The sequence below is a fragment of the Semicossyphus pulcher genome, unplaced genomic scaffold, assembly GCF_022749685.1.
Source record: "Semicossyphus pulcher isolate SPU_LCO1_2020_fin unplaced genomic scaffold, fSemPul1.0.p SCAF_5, whole genome shotgun sequence".
Lineage (NCBI taxonomy): Eukaryota > Metazoa > Chordata > Actinopteri > Labriformes > Labridae > Semicossyphus > Semicossyphus pulcher.
This window is the reverse complement of record NW_027211726.1, coordinates 19,907,664-19,929,030: the sequence shown is the minus strand read 5'-3', so window position 1 is coordinate 19,929,030 and position 21,367 is coordinate 19,907,664. Positions and strand designations below refer to the sequence as shown.

Below are 21,367 nucleotides of genomic sequence, written 5' to 3'. Positions count from 1 at the left end.
GCGTGAAACACTTCATGCACTTATCAAGAGGCTGACAAACCTACACACTCTTCACACTCATCCAATACTTTAACTGCATACACATTACACATACATCACACTCTACATAACCACTGTACATCAAGATGACTCACATAACTCCTGCACACATTCTGTACCCAAAACCACAAACAAAACAAACACACACTGACACGCTGTAGATCCATTGCACATACACACCACCCACACATGCTGCTCTTGTAGCCAAGACCAACTGTAACTGACAGCTTAAGCAGATTCAGCTATCTGTTCCCATCAGGTGTGATGACTGGCGGAGCGAGGGGTTAAATCCGAAACTCCACTCCAAACAGAGAAAGGGGCGGATGTTTTAACAGGTCGTTGCCAACTAGCCAAGGAAAGCAGGACTTTGTGGCCACCTCAGCAAACAGCTCGATTAAAAGGATTTACCAATGATTTCTTGGTTAAAGTTACAGTGGAAATATTTAGACAAAAGGCAGCTATCAACATGAATTACCAATGACATGTTTGAACGTTCAAAAAAGGAAGAACGAGAGAAAAAATGCTTAACTTCGTAAAGCCTAAGAAAAACAAGAAATAAAGAAACAAAGAAAGAGATGGTGGTGATAAAAGCAGGGTGCAGATTTTATTAGGGGCAGTGAACGTCCCTGATGTGCGTTTCTCTGTGGGAAGCATGTTGGAGGCCGAGTACACTCTAGTATGTGGTTTTTCCAAGGCCAAGCAGATCCAGCTCGAGCCACCTCTCTCTCATAGACACATAGAGTTACACACCACTACTCAGAGGGAGGGAGCGCCAGGGTTTTCCTGTTCATGTGGAAAGTAGGAGGGGAGAATGAGCAGCGGTAACCCTAGCCACCGAGGTGGCCCTCCAGTAGGGCCCAAATCCTACTATACTCCTTCCTGAATCTCTTAGCCCTCACTTTTTTATGCACATATGAGTGAACTTGAACACGTGGTGAGGAGCCTGGACGTCGGCAGTTGGGGTGGTGTCTGGACACTGCTAAAGCCTCTCCTTGTTTTCGACCACAGTTACGTTACATGCCAGTGGGTGTCCGGTAAAGAAAAATAAAGCAGTGCGTGGGCTCAGGCCAGGCTCGTATATAAAGCATATGTCTCCTAGAACCGGAATCCAAATTCCAAAGTCAGGAATTTAGTAGAGCTCCTGACTTCTACCTCACTGTGGCATGGAGCTCTTTCAGTCCAAAATGTGATTATCTCCCTTACAAATTGTTTGAAAGCAGCAAGAATATAGGGCCTGATTTGCAGCCTAGCAAGGTACTGGATTTAACTGTCACTCTCAGACACAAAGGGATTTGTCTTTTCTATATCTGGTATTCACTTTTTTCCACTCTCTCCATCAATGTGTCCTGCTCTTTCCTCTTCACTCCATCTTCTCCTTTCTTTCTTTCTCATCTCTCTCTGGAGGACATTGTGCAGGCAAGCCTCTGTGTTGCTGCTCTGATCCCAAAGAGGGCCCCACTGAGGAGGGGATATGGATTCCATAAAGCACTCAGCTCTATAAACGTCTCCCAATCCACATTCGGCACCTGGCTAAATATTATCCCAGCAATGCTTTGGTGACGTCCTCAGAAAACATGACTGTATTGTCTGATGACAAATTTTCTATTGTGATTAACGATGTGCTGCTCCTTGACTTCTCCAAACAGAACATATAAAGTTTACACTGGCAACAGTGACAGATTTACAACTTCAAATTCTCTTTGAAAGAAAGGATCCTTGATTTCACACAGTAATAGAGCTATTCCTAGCTTAGCTTAGCAGCTCTAGGCACCTTGCTAAGGTTGAAAACATGGTCTCTATTACTTTCAATGTTTTAATCTGATTGATTTTCAGATGTTGGCCCTTTAAAGTGAGGATTTTTTTCAAACTAGAGTGAAAAAAGTATGTGAGTATGGGTCCATTGTTATCAGAAGGGTCATAAAGCAAGAACCTGAAAAACTAATGTAGTCATAGTTCATGATGTGTCCTTGGCCTTGGAAGTAAAACTTGGTGACCACTGAAGGCAGAAAATCATAGTGCCAGATTATGGTTCCCTATAATTGGACAATCACAACTTAGGGTTTTAGAGTAAGTGCCGTTTTGGACTGATGCAAAAAAGTCAACAGCATAGTTTAAAGGGATTCTTATTCAAGGGATTATTCTCGAATAATTCTTGGAGCTCGATCAGTGGACGTTGTTTGGACAATTCGAGGGATGTCGTGGGTTCGTTTGAGCTACGAGCCCTGCACTGATCACACAAAAAGACCCCCTCCATAAACGACCCCAAAGATTTTCACAAGCAGGAAGGATATGGTACCTACTCATAGTTCCACCTCCTGTCAGTATACCAAACCACCAAACCTCCGTAAGAGTGTTTGTAAACACCTTAGTCTAAAACCAACCTCATATCTGCTTATCACTGCTTATCATCTGGTACCGAATGGTCCTCATTGGAATCAGGCGGGATGTCAAAAACATCTAGTTCCCTATGTTGCTGGGTTTCGATGATGTAATGAGTTAGAAACAGCACATTAAGATTTAAATGAAAACACACTATTAAATGGGGATAGTATATTTGGCTACTGTGCATGGGAACCAATGAGCTGCAACAGAAGCATGTGACACTTTTAGCCTCAGCAACCCTCGCCTCCACATGGAATGACTTATACTCAGCCTCCGACTGCCAGAATGCTTTGCATTTTGAAGTACAACCACAGTCATGTTTTTGTGATTTTATGATGAGAACTTCTTAACTCAGAGCCATACAGCATGGTTAAATAATAACTTGAGGCTTACAGGAAAGGCAGTACAGGCCAGGGGTAAGGAATAGACAAAGAAAAAGAAGAATGAAGCAGAAATTAGGGAGGGGAGCCTCAGTTTTTTCCCCCTTTGCTTTGATTGCGAAATAATCTATTAATTACTTTATGACATTAATAACTAACATACCAATGTCTGCAAAAACAAGCCCTTTTAGCAGATCATGTTGCTGCCATGTTGCCTTACGTTCAATCCATGCCTGAATAGAAGTCTCGCATAAAACAGATCTCTATCTAGATTTGATTTGATGAATAGGTTTATCCTTTTATTTCAATCAGGGTTTCAGGCTCATATTTCAAACATGCTCATTTTAACGAGCTTTGGCGGCTCAAAACTACAACAGAAAGCTCTCAGGTTGCCACAGCTGCACTCTGCATGGTTAATGATTTGAGAAACTGATTTGGAAGGATGGATCCAAGATAGAGACAGGATCTAGTGGACTCAATGCGACCTAGAGTAACTCAGCCAGTACACACTGACAGTGATGGAGAAGAAAAACAAAGGGCTGAAGGGAGGGAGCGGAATCGCAGAGGAAATGAATATCGTACAGTAACACATGGTGTGAAAGAAAGAAACGTCTCTCTCGCTGACCTCCTTGTGTTTTTCATTCCTCCCCTCTCCCCCTCCTTCCCCCTCTTCCTCCTCCACCCCTCACTTACGCTCCATGCCGATTGAAATATGCAAGCATAATGGTCAGGGAAATAGGATCAAGAGGTTTATGAAGGAAACTGTGTTTGGGCTGTCCTGCTATGCAGTCTTAAGCCTATGCTGAAGACCAGTGAAAGAGATTTAAGCTGTGTGAAGGTAAACTGGAATTAGACGAGATTACATAAAAAAGAGGAAAGTTAAACATTGGTTTATGTGAAAAGCTGCTCAGAAATTACTTAATTGGCACAAGGTTTGCTGTTGATCAGTGTTGGACTAAGTACACAACTTCAATACTTGAGTCAAAGTTGCTCAGTCAAATTACTACCTGAGTTAAAGTACTAGAGTACTTGCTTTTAAAAATACTTAAGTATTCAAACTACTTATTTTGTAGGATGTGACGAAGTTTGTGTGTGGTAAACAGATAGAACATTTGAAACAATACGAATCTTTCTTCATTTCAAAAACCTCAAACGTGGGCTGAAGATATGGCCATGGTTGCTCAGGTGGAGAACCGTCATCGTTTTCTGCTGTAGCCATCATTACCACCACTAAATGAACTACCTGATTGGAGTGAGGTTAGCTCTATGATATTTTTTCGATAAGTACGATATTTGTCTTTCAAATGTAGTCGAGTTAAAGTATTAAGTTTCCCCAAAAAATAATACTCAAGCAGAGTACAGATACTCAGAAAATGTACTTTGTTACTGTCCACCCCTGCTGTTGATACATGATACATTTCTAATCTCTCCTCTAACCCCTCTAACCCTATCCCTAACCCTAACCCAGATCCATTTGCACCAAAATTCGTAAAGGGAAACCAATCAAGACCCTCAGTGAGGTTAGATATATAGATCTGAATACAGATATTACATTTAAATCACTTTTTTCACCCGTGCAGAAAACAGTAGCTGTGAGTATAGCAAAATCAAGTGGAAAAGTCCATAACAGATTTTTCTTTACTGAATAAGGTTTGCAACACCTCCTGGACACAAACTAGTAAACGCATCAGTGTGCATCAACAGGATGGCATAATTATAAATACCATAAAAGCATAGCAACGGCCCAATTAGAAAAATGATCACAACTTGTGACATAAGGTTTATCATGTGGCCCACAAGTATTGCCATCTGAATAGCTATGACACGTTTGCTGTTTTGAACTTACGTTTGGCAACGACAGAGCTTATTCTTTTCGCTATATCTAATTCCAACTTCATTGCTTATGAAAGTTGATCCTTATTTAGCGCTTCTTTTCTTGATATGATCAATCTGTTTATATAAGTCCCGCAGTCATTTAAAGTAGCAGTAATTACAACTCCTACTCTTGATTCAGGCACGTAAGCTAACTATAGAGCTATATCTAGCCCTCCCTTCAACGCAAAGATCCTTGAGAAAGCAGTAGCCAATAGGTTACATGACAACAGCTTATCCAAGGATTTTCAGTCAGGATTAGTGTCCACCATATCCCCGAGACAGCACTGGTGAAAGTCACAAATGATCTCCTAATTGCTTCAGACAGAGGACTTCTCTCTTGACACAATTTACCCTGTTAATCCTGTTACAGAGACGATAACAATTCATGGGATTTACAGGAACCACTTTAGGTTGGTTTCAATCCTATTTATCAGATCGATCTCAGTTAGTACGTTATGAAAAATGCTCTATGAAACCAAAGTTAGTCATGACGTTCCACACATTTCAGTGCTTTTTCAACCTATGCTTCATAAAATCATCGGTTAACACCATAAACTTTCATTATTATGCAGATGACAACGAAGCCAGATGAAACCAAGAGCTAGGGAATCTAGCTGCTCTAGATGGCATCAGCCTAGCATCCAACACCAAGGAATCTAGAGGTTCTATTTGATCAGAATGTCTTTTAAACTCACACATAAAACAAATTTCAAGGACTTTTCTAACCGAAGCAAAATTGCAAAAATCAAGCACATCCTGTCTCAAAAAGTAGTCCATGCATTTATTACTTCAAGGTTGGATTATTTCAATTCCCTATTATCAGGCTGGTCTAATAAGTCTCTCAAGACACTTGGTGTCCAAGAAGTTGCAGCACGCTTACTCATAAGAACGAGGGAAAGAGGTAATATTTTCCTATCGTCTTCCTATAAATCTTTTCACCCTGACTTTGTGCAGACTTTTTCCCGCTAGCCCCCTCGTAAAATGTCCATGTGAAGTCGAGGTGAACAGGCATGTTTCTACTGTTACTATTGGCATTGTAACCACAATTCTGTTTAATCTGTTGTTGTTTTTGTTGCTGTGTATACTTCACCTTGTCTGTCTGTTTGTCTGTATCTATCTCCTTCCTGCCTCTCACTCTATCCCACTTTCTAGCCCATCCAGTTGCGGCAGATGGCTGTTCATCAATGAGTCTGGTTCTGCTTGAGGTCACTGCCTGTTCAAAGGATGTTTTTCCTTGCCACTGTTGCCAAGTCCTTGCTCTTGGTGGATTAATGTTGGGGCTCTCGTAATAATAAGAGAGTTCATGATCGGGACATTCTCTAATTGTGAAATGTCCTGAGATAACTTTGTTATGATTTGGCGCTTTATTGTGAAATGCAGGAGAAACACAGACACTGACCTGGCCCCAGCTGATGATTTACATTTTCTACGCCCAGTTGACAGGTCAGACAAGTACATCCCCACTTCCTTTTCCTACAGTGCCATCATCTGTCAACTGTAGCGGGATAGACACTCCTTCCACCTTACTCCCCAGGTGCACAGAAACAGAAACATTAGACAGGAAACATTGCTACCATCCCATCCCCAGTCCTTCCAACATTTAGATGTCTCCCCTGGCTTATAGAAAATAGATACTGCTTTCTAGAATATACATCAAATGATGCAATTGGGACGTATTTGAACTTCAATGATTTCCTATTACTGTCAAATACCCGTACACTACACACACACACAGCCACAAAAAGACAAAGTACAAAGAAAAAGTCCTTTCAGGATTTGGAAATAATTGTTCATTTCTTTGGAGCTGCCAGTTGGTGTTACCGACCTACTTGGCCTCCAGAACACCAGTAGCGAGGGCGGGTCTATCAATGGTGTGATGTGTATAAAAAAACACTAAACCACCATTATTTTTGTTTAAAACTGGTCACACACTTGACGCAAGTGCCCAAAATGTGAAAATGGAAATATCAGATGCAGTTTTCCAAGCGTTACTATTTTTAGATACAATGTACCTTTTTGAATATGAGGTACACAACTCTATAAAGAGGTGTTAATGAATGACTCACATTTCATGAAGTCCTCCACTTCACTCGTCATTCTTTCCTTTGCTGATTCAAGCATCCACACCTTGCACCACCGACCACAGTAATCCTGTTGTTTTCATGGTAGCCATATCTCACAGTTTCAAACTTAAAGAAGTGATTATATAAAAAACCTACGTGCACCAACAGCCTTTCATTCCCTTCTGTTTTACTCTTTCTGTGGGTACGTACAGTGAATTATGGTGGTGTTTCTACCGTTAACGTAGCTACTATGTCTTATTACACGTGTCACAAGGAGCACAATGTTAGTGCTGTGGTGTTTGTGTGTGTGGAAAAGGGTGGGGTTCAGGGGTCACTCAGGTGTTAAGAAGAAGGGGGCTCTGGTAGAGGTAACTGAAACTGTGATTGACGGCACCTTCTGATGATCGAGCCTCGATTTCTTCCGAACACATGGGTTAGTATTTTATGTTCTTTTCCTCTCCTCACTGTTGTGCGCCAATTTCAGTTATATACTCCACTGACATGTTTTCCCAGAGCTGGTGTTATTGCTAATACAGTTAGTGCTGGAAAACCAAACAGAGTGTGACACAGCACTCCATCACCTGGCCTGATGATGTCATGATATCATAAATACCCTGCTAAAACGGTTGCCCCACCTTCCACCCGGCACGTGTCAAAGATTGGTGAGCCATGGGCAGGTGTGTGTGTAAGTGCAAATCAGTGACATTTTTGGGAGGTTGAGTAGTGACAGGGCATGTTTTTAAGACCCCCCCTTTATGTTGTAAAGTTGAACCAGACCGTGCAGCACCGGAGCTGAGGGTGAATGGGGGGGTTGTCCCTCTGAACAGTCTACTCTTTGAGCTTCCATTACCAGGTCCACCCTAGCAGATCAAGCATTCATGGGAGAGGTGTTGCCATCAGGATGGTTGGTGCCTCTGGCCTCAGGTGTTGTAGACTTAGTGTTTCAGCTAATTCTGGTTGCAACACATCCCATTAATACAAACTATAGCAACATTAGTGACCATATTAATGGCTGTTCTTTGAAATTGTGAGTTTTGTACCAGCTGTAAAACAGTTAAATATTTTAAATAATAAAATGTACAACAATCAGAAATGGTGAGGCTGTACTTAATCATAGTGTTTTGAGTAAAAGCTTGTTCAGCATGCTAATGTGCCAACGATGACAAGCTAACAAGCTTTGGCAGGTAATGTTTGACACCGATGGTAGAGCAAGGTAGATACCAAATTTCATGGCAATAAACAGAATATTTTTTTCAGGAAAAGTCATGGGTTCACCGATCAGCAGAAAACATCCTCTTGGGGCCATGGATGTCTGTACAAATTGTTGGCAATCCATGCAATAATAATTGTTTTTAGTCTGGATCAAAGTGTGGCTGTTTTACATATAAATTGTTGCATTAGTATTTTTTCATAATAATTTGTAAATTACGTATATGTGTTAAATGGTCCAATTTGTGGTAAGAATAATAAGCTAACTAATACGAAATATGTTTTGTACTACATGCCATGTGGACAACGTTATGAACTGGTTATTCGTGCCAGATAACTGCAAGGCTCAAAAGAAAGGGTCATCGCTCTATTGGCGAAGACATGTCCTCGTTTTCTCACAGCATCATCCATTTGCACTGATTCATACCTGCCAAGAGGCAGATAAAACAGAGACAGACAAAGGAGAGATAAAAGCAAGGAGGAAAAAAAGTGATTTTTGGATGCTCGCTTGCAGTCCGAGTCATGCTTTTGTCTTCCAAAGCACATCTCAGAGGACATCCAGGTCTCATTCACTCAGCTCCACTGGCTTTTATGTCCACTGAAAATGTCTCAGTGGTGCATTCTGCATACCAAGTGCAAAAGAAACCAAATGTGGTATTCTGAAAACAGACTGTTTTCACTTATTATGTTTCACTTTCCTTTGTTTCTTTGCAATACAATTTTGGTTTAACTAATTATGGTTAAAATTTCTGAATCACTGAAACGCTTTCATAGAATTAAAGCAGGGGAAATAGGAAATAATTACATGGTCTCACAACATATTAACAATAAAATCGGTTCATAGTTACTATGAAGCAAAAACCACAGTGTGCTCAGATGTCAGTGGCTGGAAAAACTAACAAACACAAAGAAGTCACTCGGTGACAATCAGCTACCCGCTGTTTACTAAAAAACAAGAGACTATTCTGCTGACATGAGGCATGCTTCTGCTCCAGTCATGTCCTGACAGACAATATTAAATATGTGCATGTGTGGCTGTTTGTGGCAGCAGATGTACGTGTGTGGTTGTAACATGGCCACAGAGACCAGAATCAGTCTGGCTTCTTCAATTTTATTCCTGCATGAAACCATATGACCATCCTGTAACTAGCTAACTGATGTGAATGCTGACAGTCAGAGGTCCAGACGCTGACCTGCAGCACGAGAGGCCCGGAAACCATCCGACAAAATGCTACACAGCTTTTGACAGCTTCCTCCCTCTTCCTTTCTCAATCCGTCCCTTTGGAGCAGGACCTAGTGGGTGTTTTTGTCTGGGTCAGATTTACAGTAGATCCAAGCAGCACTGAGCCTAACCTGGCCGGCTAATTGGAAAAAGGTTTGTGCGTTATGAGGCCCGCAGAGAGCTCTTTCAGCACCTCCACATAGAATGAGTAACGAAATCACACAGGGAGGCACATAGGTGAAGCAGATGCACATAAGTACACGTGCTTAAGGAGAAATTCTCTACGTTTGCATGCAGACACAAATGTCAGGTTTTCAAGGCCATAAAATTACGAAAAACTTTTGGCACAGTACTCGCATTACTGAATGACATGAGCAAGGAAACGGGGAAGGAAAAGTTGAACATTCAACCTCAATTTTGGCACGAACATTGCCTTTTGAGAATACGCACAAGTAATTATGTATGCATGTGTTGTTTTTGAAGGACAATAAATACACAAAGGTATACATGACACTTTGCACTCGCTGACGCCTGCCAAGGGAAGCAAAACCCCTTTCCTGCAAACATGCTCTTTTGTGCTTATGTGCAGCTCAAAACTCTTTACTGTTAGCATAAATCAAACTTTAGTTACATCTTTGGATGTTTTCCATTTTGTGATGCCATTGAGCTAGAAGCACAGGACATTCATAACAGTCAATAAGATCACTCCTGCTTTACTAGGAGTGTGGGCAGTACATCTTTCACAGGCAATTTTAGATCTGCTGTTTCTAATCTTATTTGACCTCTGATAGCCATTATGGATCAGTGAAGAGGCATGCTCTGAGTATATCGACCTGTCCGATGAATATGGCCCATTACATAAATCTCTCAGCACCCTGAGGCCTTTGTATCTCTGCTCAGCAGGTGAACAAGAGGTCTTGAACTTGGCAGGAACAGAAACACTTTGAAGACTTTACAGTTGGGCAGACACATCACCAGACTATATCAATATTGGGGAGAAATACAACCCCTGATAAAAACATTTTAACTACAGTAACAAAGTGAACAATTGTCTGACTTTGTCATTAACAGCAAAAGTTTAAGAGAGCATACATGTAGAATTTGTCTACTTCAGCAGGTTCACTTTTTGTCCACACTTATTATCCACACAAGTAGCACAAGAGATGGCAATGCGGGTCTATTCACCTCTAGAAATCTTAGCAACAGGGCTTTTGGATGATTCGCCATGAGGTTTTTCCATTTGTGAGTCATGGTCCCCAGATGATGAATCCTGTCTATGGAAAACCCCTGACTATTTATCTAATGCCACCAGCAGGTCAAAGTTAGAACTTATCCAGTAAAATCTACTAAATAGACTGGCCTCAAGGTTTGTACCCACAATATTTCCTGGTGGAAGTACCCTAATAGCTTTGGTTGTCCCCAAACTGATAGCTTTAAAAGCACATGAGTGTTTTTGAGTGAACAACTATTGGCAAATACCCATATATTTCTAAACAGAAATACTGTTTCATACATACTGTAATCATTTTAGTGAACCCATGACTTTTAATAATAACACCACAACCGGATCAAAACTAAAGACATCAGCATTATTTATTCCTTACCTGCTCTTCTTTAAAGAACTTGCATGCTAAACATTGGCTTGTTACCACTGTCACTGTGAGCATATTTGAGGAATTGCTTTTTTATTTAAATTCCAGCTCCTTTTAATGTTGGGAACTTATTTATGTTTTTAATAAACTTAATTCACAGTTCACAGTGTGTAAGTCCAAAAGGTTATGTTCTCAATAGTTGTTCCTGAAAATAGGGGAAGCTAGCAAAAAATACTGAACTGATAATTAAACATCAAGCTTTTAAAGAAGTAATGTGTGTAAACACTAGAGCAACACAAAAGATATAATAATAACATTAATAATGAATAACTCGCCTGTTAGCTTGCTAGCTTCACATAGCTGCAGCACCATGAACAAACAGAAAAACTACAATTCTACAAAATAGTTCAGTATAAAGGTAATAATGGTTTGGTTTAAATATATTCAAACCTATAACATGTCAACATGTTAAGCAGCCCCAATACTAGAGTAAAAAGTGTAACATCATCAAAATAAAAGGCATACCACCAGTAATGAATAAAAATAGCAACTTACCTAATAGCTTTTCTTCAAAGCCGTTTTGCTCTATTACAATCGAAAACATTCGATCAACATTGATATAGGCTAGTATACTAGCTCTAAAACACTTATTGACATTTTATTGGAACATTCTTTTTTCATTAAATTCACTCAACAGTAAAATGGAAACATAGCTTTAAATGCCCCATCACGCATCTCCTACCAAAGGAATTTTTCATAAAACTCAGATTTCAGTCAGTCTCATTTTCCATCGTGACAGTTCGGGGTGTTTTATATGGAAAGTCATACTTGCCTGCATAATAGGACATTTAGACCCCTTACAATCACACTGACGTGTGTGAAAGGTACTTGAAGTTGGCGGATAATAAGTGACTTGCTGAAGACATAAAGCCTTCAGGCTTGTGCCTAGATTGATGCTGTCATATTTGCTTGGATCATCATGCTTAAAAGTTAGATAACAGCCTGGTTGGGAGACATGGTGTGTTTTGTCATTCAAAAATGTTGATGTGACACACATATGGCTGGTTGTTGCTTGGCAGTGGTGAGCGGTATATCCCGTCCAGTGCAGCTGGTGTGCAGCCTCCAGGCAACCCTGTGCTATGGGAGGTAAGCCGGGTTTGACTTGAGTCCAGGGAAAAGCAGGACTTTCAAATTCTTGCTTTTCAATTAGAATTAATGTATTTGTTACTGCTTGTGAGACTGCTAAAAATATATGCTTACATATGTGCATTTAGAGTTAAAGGCCCAGGAATAATGAAGTCTAAGGTGAGGTGCCGTTTAGCCTCAGGGCAAAGCCAGTGTAATATTACATGACACTTCCTTTTTATTTCTCTCCCACTCATTCTCCTCGCTCCATCTTCAAGTGAGGCCGTTCCAAGCTGGAAAGTTCTGCCGCTGTTACATAAACTCCAGCTTGAACGGCTGCGGGGTCAGGAAAAAGGGAAGAAGAAAGGAGGGAGAAAAACAAGACAAAAGTCGAGTGTATTGTGGGAAAATGAGGCGCGAAGATAAAAAGGATCTGGAACGGGTAAAACCTGTATCATCAGAAACGTCGAAAAACTCCTCTTCATCAGATTCTGGAGAAAAGAGGAAGAACAAAAGAGCAGGAGGAAATTGGAAGCAGAGTGAAGGCAGCTTAGCAGCTCCCATCCAAAAAGCCTTGAAGAAAGCGGAGGAGGAAAAACCAAAAACAAGGCATTTAATGGCTCGCCGGCGTCCAGGGCTCCGGCTGAAACCCTCGTGGAACCAGCCAGGTCACTTCTGATACAGACCAAACCCAGCTTTGTACCAAGTTCCTGACATGTCTTCCTCCTGAAAAGATGTTTTCTTTGTTAACACGAATCCCTTGTGATACTAGTGATCCAGGATTTTATCGTACGTGGTTAGCTGGATCTCATCCATGCTTTTATTTTTTGAAGAGAGATGTTTTGCTAGTTTTGTTTCTCGTTTCACTCTTCCTGCCAATACTCTCGGTGACCCAAACAGAACTGCGGGAGGTCTAAAAAGTTCTCACTTTCTATTGGATGCACAGTCCTCGCTAAATGGTTGAGCAAAGCATGAGTTATTAGATTTATAGGAAGTGCTAAACAGTTTGTCTGGAAGTGGGTGATGATTCATATTCCAAATGGCTTGCAGATGCTGCAGCAGATTTCACCGGGTACATACTGTGACTGTATAACAAATCAACTCATAATTACCTCTCAAAACCACATCCACGTTTATTTACTGTGGTGTTTATGAACATAAAATCCCAAACGAACATCTCCTCTAACCGCTACATTCACACTTTCACCGGGATGTGCTTTAGTAGACAAGTGTAAAGCCTCTGAATTATGTAACGGCAACTCTTGTGTTCATGTGAGCATCTTTTCAGGTGCGCGCCAGAGACACGCTCATTAAATCAACCACCTCTTTGCTGCCCGGGGAGATTATTCAGCCTGTCTGGGCTCATGGAGTTTGACCATGAGCCCACTTGTTCGCTGACTCACTGCATTCTCTGCCGTCTACCTGCTGTCATCAACGCTCTTTCCACCGAGCAGACGCAAAACACACACTCAGGAAACCTCTGGAAATCCTGGGTGACTGCATCTTCAGTCTGCCCTTACCTCACCTGAGAGGCAGCGCGTTTCCCATCAGACATTCCCGAATGGTTGCCTATAACACATCCTTTCTTTGATTTAGAGACTGTTGGCTTTCCTCGGGAACATCGGCAAAACATTTATAAGAGAATGGAAAGAAAAAGGTGGGGTAATTGAATGAAAGTGGCTGAGAAAATAAAGTGGGAAAGCAAGGGATGGAAATAGATGGAGTAGAGGTAGAAGAAAGGGATGTGGTATTCAATAAGCGCAGGTCAATACTAGCTGTGCGCTGGGCTTTACTGTCACAGCGTGCCTTTCACCATTTGTTTCCCATAAAGGCCACATGGAAACGTTTAGTTGGCTCAAAGCAGATCGGCGCACGTTGTCTCGGGCCCGTAACATTTGCTACTTGTTTTCCAGGTCTGTCTTAATAAAGTTTTCTGAAAAATAGAGGCAACTAAAAAGAAAAACAGTAAAGATAATAACATGAACTAACAGAAAATATGAAACAACAACAGTGCCTATAGGAGACGCCAAACAAGCTGTGATTTGAGTGATGGGAAATGAGATCATGTGTGTTTTTAAACAAACAAGGGGCAGATGGGAAAAACAATTCATAAAAATAGTATCTTTGTAGTCCGTCATGTCTTTGGAAAGAGTCTTAAGTGCCTTTTTTTTTTCCCTCCTTGTGTTTTCATTCAGCGACAACATCTGCACTCTTGCAAAGGGAATAGAAAACACAGATGCACAGGTTATGAGGAGTGAAGTCATGATGGAGTGTTAGTTAGTTTGTAGTTTTTCTACTTTGTTTAAAACTGTGAAAACGCTCAACACAAAACTCTCACTAGACGTACACATGAACTTGAAGTGTTGGGAGAGAGAGAACGGCCTGTTTGCGTGTTTGGATAAGGTCCTTCTAGTGTGTATTAACACCTATTTGTGAGTACAGTGGTGGCAATAAATTCATCCACACTTTGGCCTGCGTGTACAGTACGTGTGCATATATGTGTGGTTTTGTCAAGTCAAATTCCTGCAAGCATATGGCAGAGTAATACAGGTTTTCACAAATACACAAACCCAGCTGTCTATCCATCCCCCAGGTACACGGCTCTAATTCTGCCAAGTCATTTACATTGAGCTTCTGCACAAAAACTATTTCCTGCTTGCTTCCATCCAACATCCACATCACGGGCCTACAGGGTGCATAGATATGTGCACATAATGTGTTGAGAGCTAAACTAATGGCTCGCCAGGCTTATTGCACGCTGACGGCTGTCGGGTTGCTTCCACTTTCCACTCTTTATCCTTTTAAATGAGCACTGCCCCAGACAGGAGTCGGCAGGGGCTTAAGACAGTAAATAATACCAAAGAAATCCCATCGTCATACATCTTTCACAGGATTATACGCTACAAAGGCTGCATGTTGTCATCGTTTGTCTAATCTCCGGCCAAATCAAAGCATACTGGCATCAGCCACTCAGCTCAAGTACTGCGAATTCTCTGCTCTTCCCATATTCCTAATCTTAAACCTTTTATTTATGTTTTCTGGCAGCTCTGGCCCTCACTCCCACAAATAAGGGAATGTATTTCTCCCTCAGTACCCATCTTTGGCCAAAAAATGCTTAAAGTACCCGACTTTAGCCTTATACTGGGAGCCATGCTGGCCACAGCAGAGGAACTTCATGTACACAGCAACCTCTGGTGGCTTTTGGGAGAATTTTACTCCAAGTGCCTGAGTGCTAAAAACCGTAAAGCAGAAATGGGTTCAGGTAATAGCCGCTATAAAATAGGATGTGTAGAGCCTGGAGGTTTCCAGCAGCTAATAGCTGACAGATTTCTCAGAAAGGAAATCCCTATCTTACAATCTCATCCTCTAAGTGCTTTCAGCGAACTCGTGTGAGTGTGGTACAAATGTTATTGTAGGGTTACACAATAACACAAAAAAAGACAAGGAATAAGAAAAACATGGCTAATGTTTTAGTGGTATCCAGACCACATTTTTGCCTCCAAAGAAAGACCAGGGTTTGATTTGTGTGTGTGTGTGCGCGTTTGTCAATGGCCGCCTGTGTTTTCCGTTATTGACGAGGTGTGCAGGAGACTAAATGAGAGGTTCTGTTCGTTACCTCTGGGTGATGTAAAACCATTCACAGGTGTGATAACCAGAACCAAGCACTGGTGGGTATTTGTACGCACACACACACACGCAGCCACAAGCACGCAGATTACTTCCATGTACCCTGAACAAACATAAGAGAGGCATTAGGTCTGTTATTGTTTGCCTTTGCAGAGCGGCTGCGGTAATCAAAAGGACTAATGCTCCCACAGTACACTGGAGCAGAGCTGACAAGGTGGTACAGAGGACACAGTGTGTGTGTGTATGTGATATGCGTGACCAGTTAAAACTGTTGCAGGTTGCACAAAAGTCATGTTATAAAGTGCCAAATCTCTCCACTCTCACAGACACATGAGAAAAGCATCGTGTTAAATATGTCGCCTTTATTTGACATATCCATCTACATAAATTAACATGCCTTATAATTGGCAGCGATATAGTGTGATCTCTTAAAACAAACATAAAAACACGACATGGTAAGGTTTTCCAGCCTTCACACGAAAAGAGTTTAAACATGGACAAATGAAAAGACTTTTATCATCAACTGAAGAAGAAATTCTTTAACAGCAACAGCTGTCATCCAGGCACTGACCAACAATATCTTTCACTTAATCAGGACCACAGCCGAGTGCCAAGTAACTTTATTTTCTCCCCTATAATACCCAGGGTAGCAGGGGCGTGTTATGAACTTGTGTTTTGTTTTAACAGTGTACAGGGTTTTGATTCCTCGGGATATCTTCGAATTCCTCGTATTCGTCTCTGAAAACACACAGTAGATGAAGATCCTGGAAATCAACAAATATTATTATATAATTTCAGACAAGATGCAGGGAAATTAAGCATCCGTTGGTCCTCTGAGATGCGCCACGAGTTCAGTTCATTCAGCCTTTCAGTCTGTACATGAAGGTGTTCTCCCAAAATGAGAAACAAGAAATTGAGAGAAGGATTTTTCCATCATTCGTCTCCTGCTGGGAGATTTTCTTCGATCCTCTTGATAAACTTCATGCGAATTTCTGTCACATTATCCCCTCTTAGAGTGTCCTGAGCAAATCTCACATCCACCGCCATCTGGACCTAAATCAGATAATGAGATCAGACAAAGTGTTCTCGTCCTGGTTAACCATCACTTTACCTCCATTGCTATCTAAAAACCTTTAGGGAGTGTTGTCTTTTGACATTAGTGCAAATAACTTTATAAATATGCATCATCTCCATTCAAACTTGACCCTTTAACTTCAGGATTTCTGCCTTAAAATAGGTCGTGTAACCTTGACCTTACCATTTCCAGCGCGCCTCTGAGGACCCCGCACAGCAGGTTGGAGTAGATGAGCGTGCTGTGGTTGTCCGGCAGCTCCACAAAGTCTACAAGCGGGTTGTTCTCGAGGATGAGGGAGAATTCATCTCCTGCTGGGCTCCAGTTGGTCACGCTGGGGGTGATTCCCAGGTACATCTTAAATGCAACCTTGCAGCATGGTGAGGAGTGGATGAAAGAAGAAGAGTGCAGGATAATTCATCTGAAAAGACTCTCACCTGTTTAGCTGAAGAAGTTAGATTTTTACATTGGTGACAATTGTTGCAGTAGGCTTTTTAGTTACTGCTTCTAGTTACAGTAGCTCCTATCATAATATAGCAGTACAAAACAGACGATTAACTGCAGTGTAGCACAAAAAAATGTGTCAGAATAAGTCCGCGTACATCTATAATTACCACATGTAACTATCTCATTGCATAACAGTGATCCACTAACCAACTAGGTGATACTTTCTACAGGTAAACATGTATGTAATATCTGCACACACCTGATGTCTGATACCTACGGTCTCTTCCTTCCTTTCCTCTGCAGCACTTTGTCCCTGTGATGTGTCAAAGGAGCGTTGCATGCTTTCTCACGCACGCACAAATCGATCGTTCTTTCAACATAGTGAAATTGTATCGACGCTGATGAAAATATTCCCTGGCGCTCGGCTGAATTTTTTTTTATATATGGAAAATGATCAATGTTTCTGAACGTACGGCAGACCCCCACAATGCATATTTAACTGACAAATGACGGAGGTGGTTTCAGAGTTTAGCAAGAGGTCATGTGATATCCTCGAGCAAGGCTATCGTTGAGCCTTCCAAACCGCTGTCCCACAGTGGTCCTCAGTTTACAGATATGACCCTTCTCTTTATGACCAGGAGCCAAGTCCCTGAGCTAGTGTGGGGTTACATCTGTGAAATGACTCCCCTAACAAGCAGCTGGAGTGCTGAACATGCAGTCGGGTCAGGCAGGGATAGATGTACCTGAACAGTGAAGCCGATCAGGAGAGTTACTGAGTGTGCATCACCTTGTACGAAGCGCATGTATGTGAATATTCGCCTTCTTATTATTTTTCTAAGAGTCAGACTGAGACTCAATTACAATCAGTATTCCCTATTCCTGCCAACATACTTTTCTTCTGACCCTCATCGATGGTTAGGATGTTTCATCGCCATCATTCCCTGTAATCTTTCCTTTCCTGTCATCCCTCAGCCCCCTTCTCCCTGCCTCCATCTTGGAAGAAGTCCACGGTCATGCTCTGATTGGTCTGGACCCTTCCAATTACCTTAGCGATGACATCCGCCGTTTCTCGGAAATCCTGACACCTGCCGATGCTGGAGCGAGCCAGGAAGTCCTCGATTAGACGCACTCCGATGTTATATCCCCTTTGAAAGAAAGACAGAGAGAGAAGCACGAGAAATAAAGATAATGTCATTCCTCCTCTTCTTAGTACATAAAATAAAAAAAGTTCTGAGAAAGAAATTACAGGAAAGAGATAGAAGACTGTTAGAAATGTTCCAACACATTTTTGGGTCGTATACTTGGCAATGCTGATAATTATGATAAGGCCATGGCAACTTATCCTAACTACAGGGTCTGAAGCCAACTGATGCGTCCCAATCCTAACATGGTCTGTCTCTAACAAGTTGGCTGGCGACTCGCAGAGTGGGCACCGCAGACTCACTGCCTTCTAAGGCCAGGTAAGACAAGCCTCATCGTGATTAGCTTGGAGAGAGCTTAGGGTTGCTGCACAACCAGAAAAGCAAAGTACATCCAGTCCAAAGTCCTGTCAACGTGACAGGATGTTTTGAATTTTTTCAGTTATAAAACCATCGATTTTTCTTAATCTTATTTTGCTAACTGTATCCAGAGAACTGTATCCAGCAGTGCCTTCCAAAGAAATGTTTTCTCTCTTAAAAACACGTATCAGTGCGCTCTTCTTCAAAGGCCCGAATAAATTCTAAGAAATTACAAGACCCAAGGGGAACACTGGGGAACCTCTGACACAGAAGTGTTAGAAATAAAAGCCGATTATGTCACCTCTCTGCTCTGGTTTGTGTCTATGTATGAGAGAGGGCAGCAGAATGTGTCAGAGTGGTGTGAAGGTGTGAGTTGAAGGGAGAGAGGCCAGAGGCCAGAAAAATCATTACTCTTTTTTTGGTATAACAAGCAAATGATAAGGTTTAAAAACATGGCAACTCCATTTATTTTTTCATATGGTGTATTCAGAGGGTATAACACCAATGTGCAATATTTTCAGTACTGGAAGGTACTTTGGCACTGGTATCCTGCTAGTTTGTGATGTATATTGGGTTGTTAAAATTACATACATAAAGCCCGGCCCTTACATACTATATGATTACCAAATGCTTTCCTGCACCATGCAAAAATAAAAGCTACAAGAGTATCCTACTGCTAGTTTTACTTGAAATCATAAGTAAAAGTAGCACAAAAATAAATGTTTCAAGAAAATGAGGTTCTTTCTGTGCGTATTTCAGTATTTTGTTTTCTTGGTTTCACATCAGCAAGTATGTAGGATGTAAACATAGCTAATGATAATAGATAGGGATACTTACATCTTGTCCAGTTGTTTATTGACTTCCTCGTCATTCTCGTAGTCTTTACAAAGCTGGGTGACCAGCGCTCCATAGGTCAGGGTGAACAGCTCAGAGTTCTACAACAAAGAATATAACAGATTTCTTGTATTATTTGTGCAGCTTGAAATAAAATAGCTTTCCTAAATAAGGGCATGAAATATGTGACTGAGTGTGGTAAACTTGTATGTGGTAAGGAACATTTAGTTAGTTTGAAATAAAGGCTTAATCACACATATTAGAATCGAAATGACCAGAGGGGAGCAAGCCGTTATACAGAGAATCTGATAAAATGACACTTTTAAATGTAGCCTCTATTTTGCTCTTGAAACACCCAGATAGAAACTGCCATCTAAAATCAGTTCACTCAAAGTTGAGGGTGGCATAGTTCCCAAAGCATGGGCTATGGACAGCTCCTGGTGCTGAAAATAAGTCTAACAGCAGTGATAAAAACGTATGGTTTTTATTTACAATGTCCAAAAACATTTCTATACAATTAAGTTAGGTCATGGACAATTATTTTATGTAGTCGCTCAAGAGGGTTCTGTTTTCATTGAAGCTGTAGAGCTGTAATGTCACCATTTAAGTGTTCACAAAACAGACCGAAAGATGAACACGATTTCAGACGTGCTGTTCTGTCACTTCTTACTATTGTACTTTGCAATAAGTTGTTTTTCGGCAAACCGCGTCTCATAGTAAAACATTAGTTCAGCTTATTAGTTGTATTGAATTAAAATTTTCTTTTCGTTATTCCGTGTGAGAAACTATATTATTGCATATAATGAATTTCAATTACAAAGTTAATTTCAAAGTAAAAGGAACTAACAGGGGGGCATGTACAGCAAAGGAGGCTAACTGTTTAGCTTGTGCGCTACAACGAACTGCACTTCCTTTCGACGCCGTTAGCAATAAACAATGAATGAAATAGTTATTTAACCGATTTAAATGCGTTTCATGTGCGTAGTTACTCTTATCAAACAAAGGTACTTGGCTGACAAGCAGCTTAGTGCGCACAAATATGATGTAGCCAGCTGTTAGCTTAGTTATCTGGCTACAGTTAGTATTTTGCTAGCTCGGCTAGCTGGGCTCGGCTGACGTTAATCCCGCGGGTCGCCTACCATCTTCTTGCTGTCTGTTGTTCGGTTGGATTGCCTGGACATTGTGGACAGTGTTACAGGATAACACAGGTGGCGACGCGATATTAATCCTTTATTTATTTGATTCTTTCTAACCAGTTGTTTCCGTAATCGCGAGTTTAGTCATGCACTTCCTGTAATGTGAAGTTGGCTGGATTAATATATGAACTTCCGGTTATGTGTAAATTGAAAGCATGATTGACAATGTTCGTTTATATTAGAAACACACAGAGATGACAAGAAGCCATGTAATTGAGAATGCAAATCGAGTTAAAAACCTAAACCTAATTTTGACGTCACGTAGTTGCATATTGAGCTCCATTTACCCAGGAAAAATAAACAAGAGACTTTATTTTGAAGGAAAATGTATGCATTACCGATATACATCCTGCCAGCTTGACGTTCAGTCAGCTGTCTCACATTTCCTCAGCTATTTTCCTCTTGGCTTGTTTTTATATCGCCCTCATGCGTCCGGGAGGTAAACACAGTGAGACACTCGTCTCAAAAACTTTTACAGTTGACCACCAGATGGCAGTATTGGTAATATATTAACAGTAATATCAGCCAAAAGACCGGACTTTTTTTATTAAGCAGGTAAATACCGGTTGGAAATATATTATTGTACGGACTAGTCATAATTTCACAGTTTAATTTAATACAAATATATGAAAGTGAAAGTGCGTGAGTGTTAGTACCTGTGAGTGAGCGTGTGTGTGTGTGTGTGTGTGTGTGTGTGCGCGCGTGTGTGTTTAAGAGAGAGAAAGAGAGAGAGAGAGCGAGGGAGGACTGTCTGAGAGCTGGAGGACTCAGTACCAATCAGTGATAGGTTACAGATACGCGTTCA

General features: G+C 41.2%; 1 protein-coding gene across 1 annotated transcript; it reads right to left on the bottom strand.

Annotated features, from left to right (window-relative positions):
- Positions 1-15,861: 15,861 nt before the first annotated feature.
- trappc3 (trafficking protein particle complex subunit 3) lies at positions 15,862-20,661 on the bottom strand. Its single transcript, XM_069681301.1, has 5 exons — positions 20,506-20,661; positions 19,370-19,467; positions 18,079-18,178; positions 16,773-16,955; positions 15,862-16,567 (listed from the first exon to the last, which is right to left on the bottom strand). Exons 1-5 carry the CDS (start codon positions 20,545-20,547, stop codon positions 16,448-16,450), a joined length of 543 nt encoding a protein of 180 aa, XP_069537402.1. The 5' UTR covers positions 20,548-20,661; the 3' UTR covers positions 15,862-16,447.
- Between the last annotated feature and the right edge of the window lie 706 nt (positions 20,662-21,367).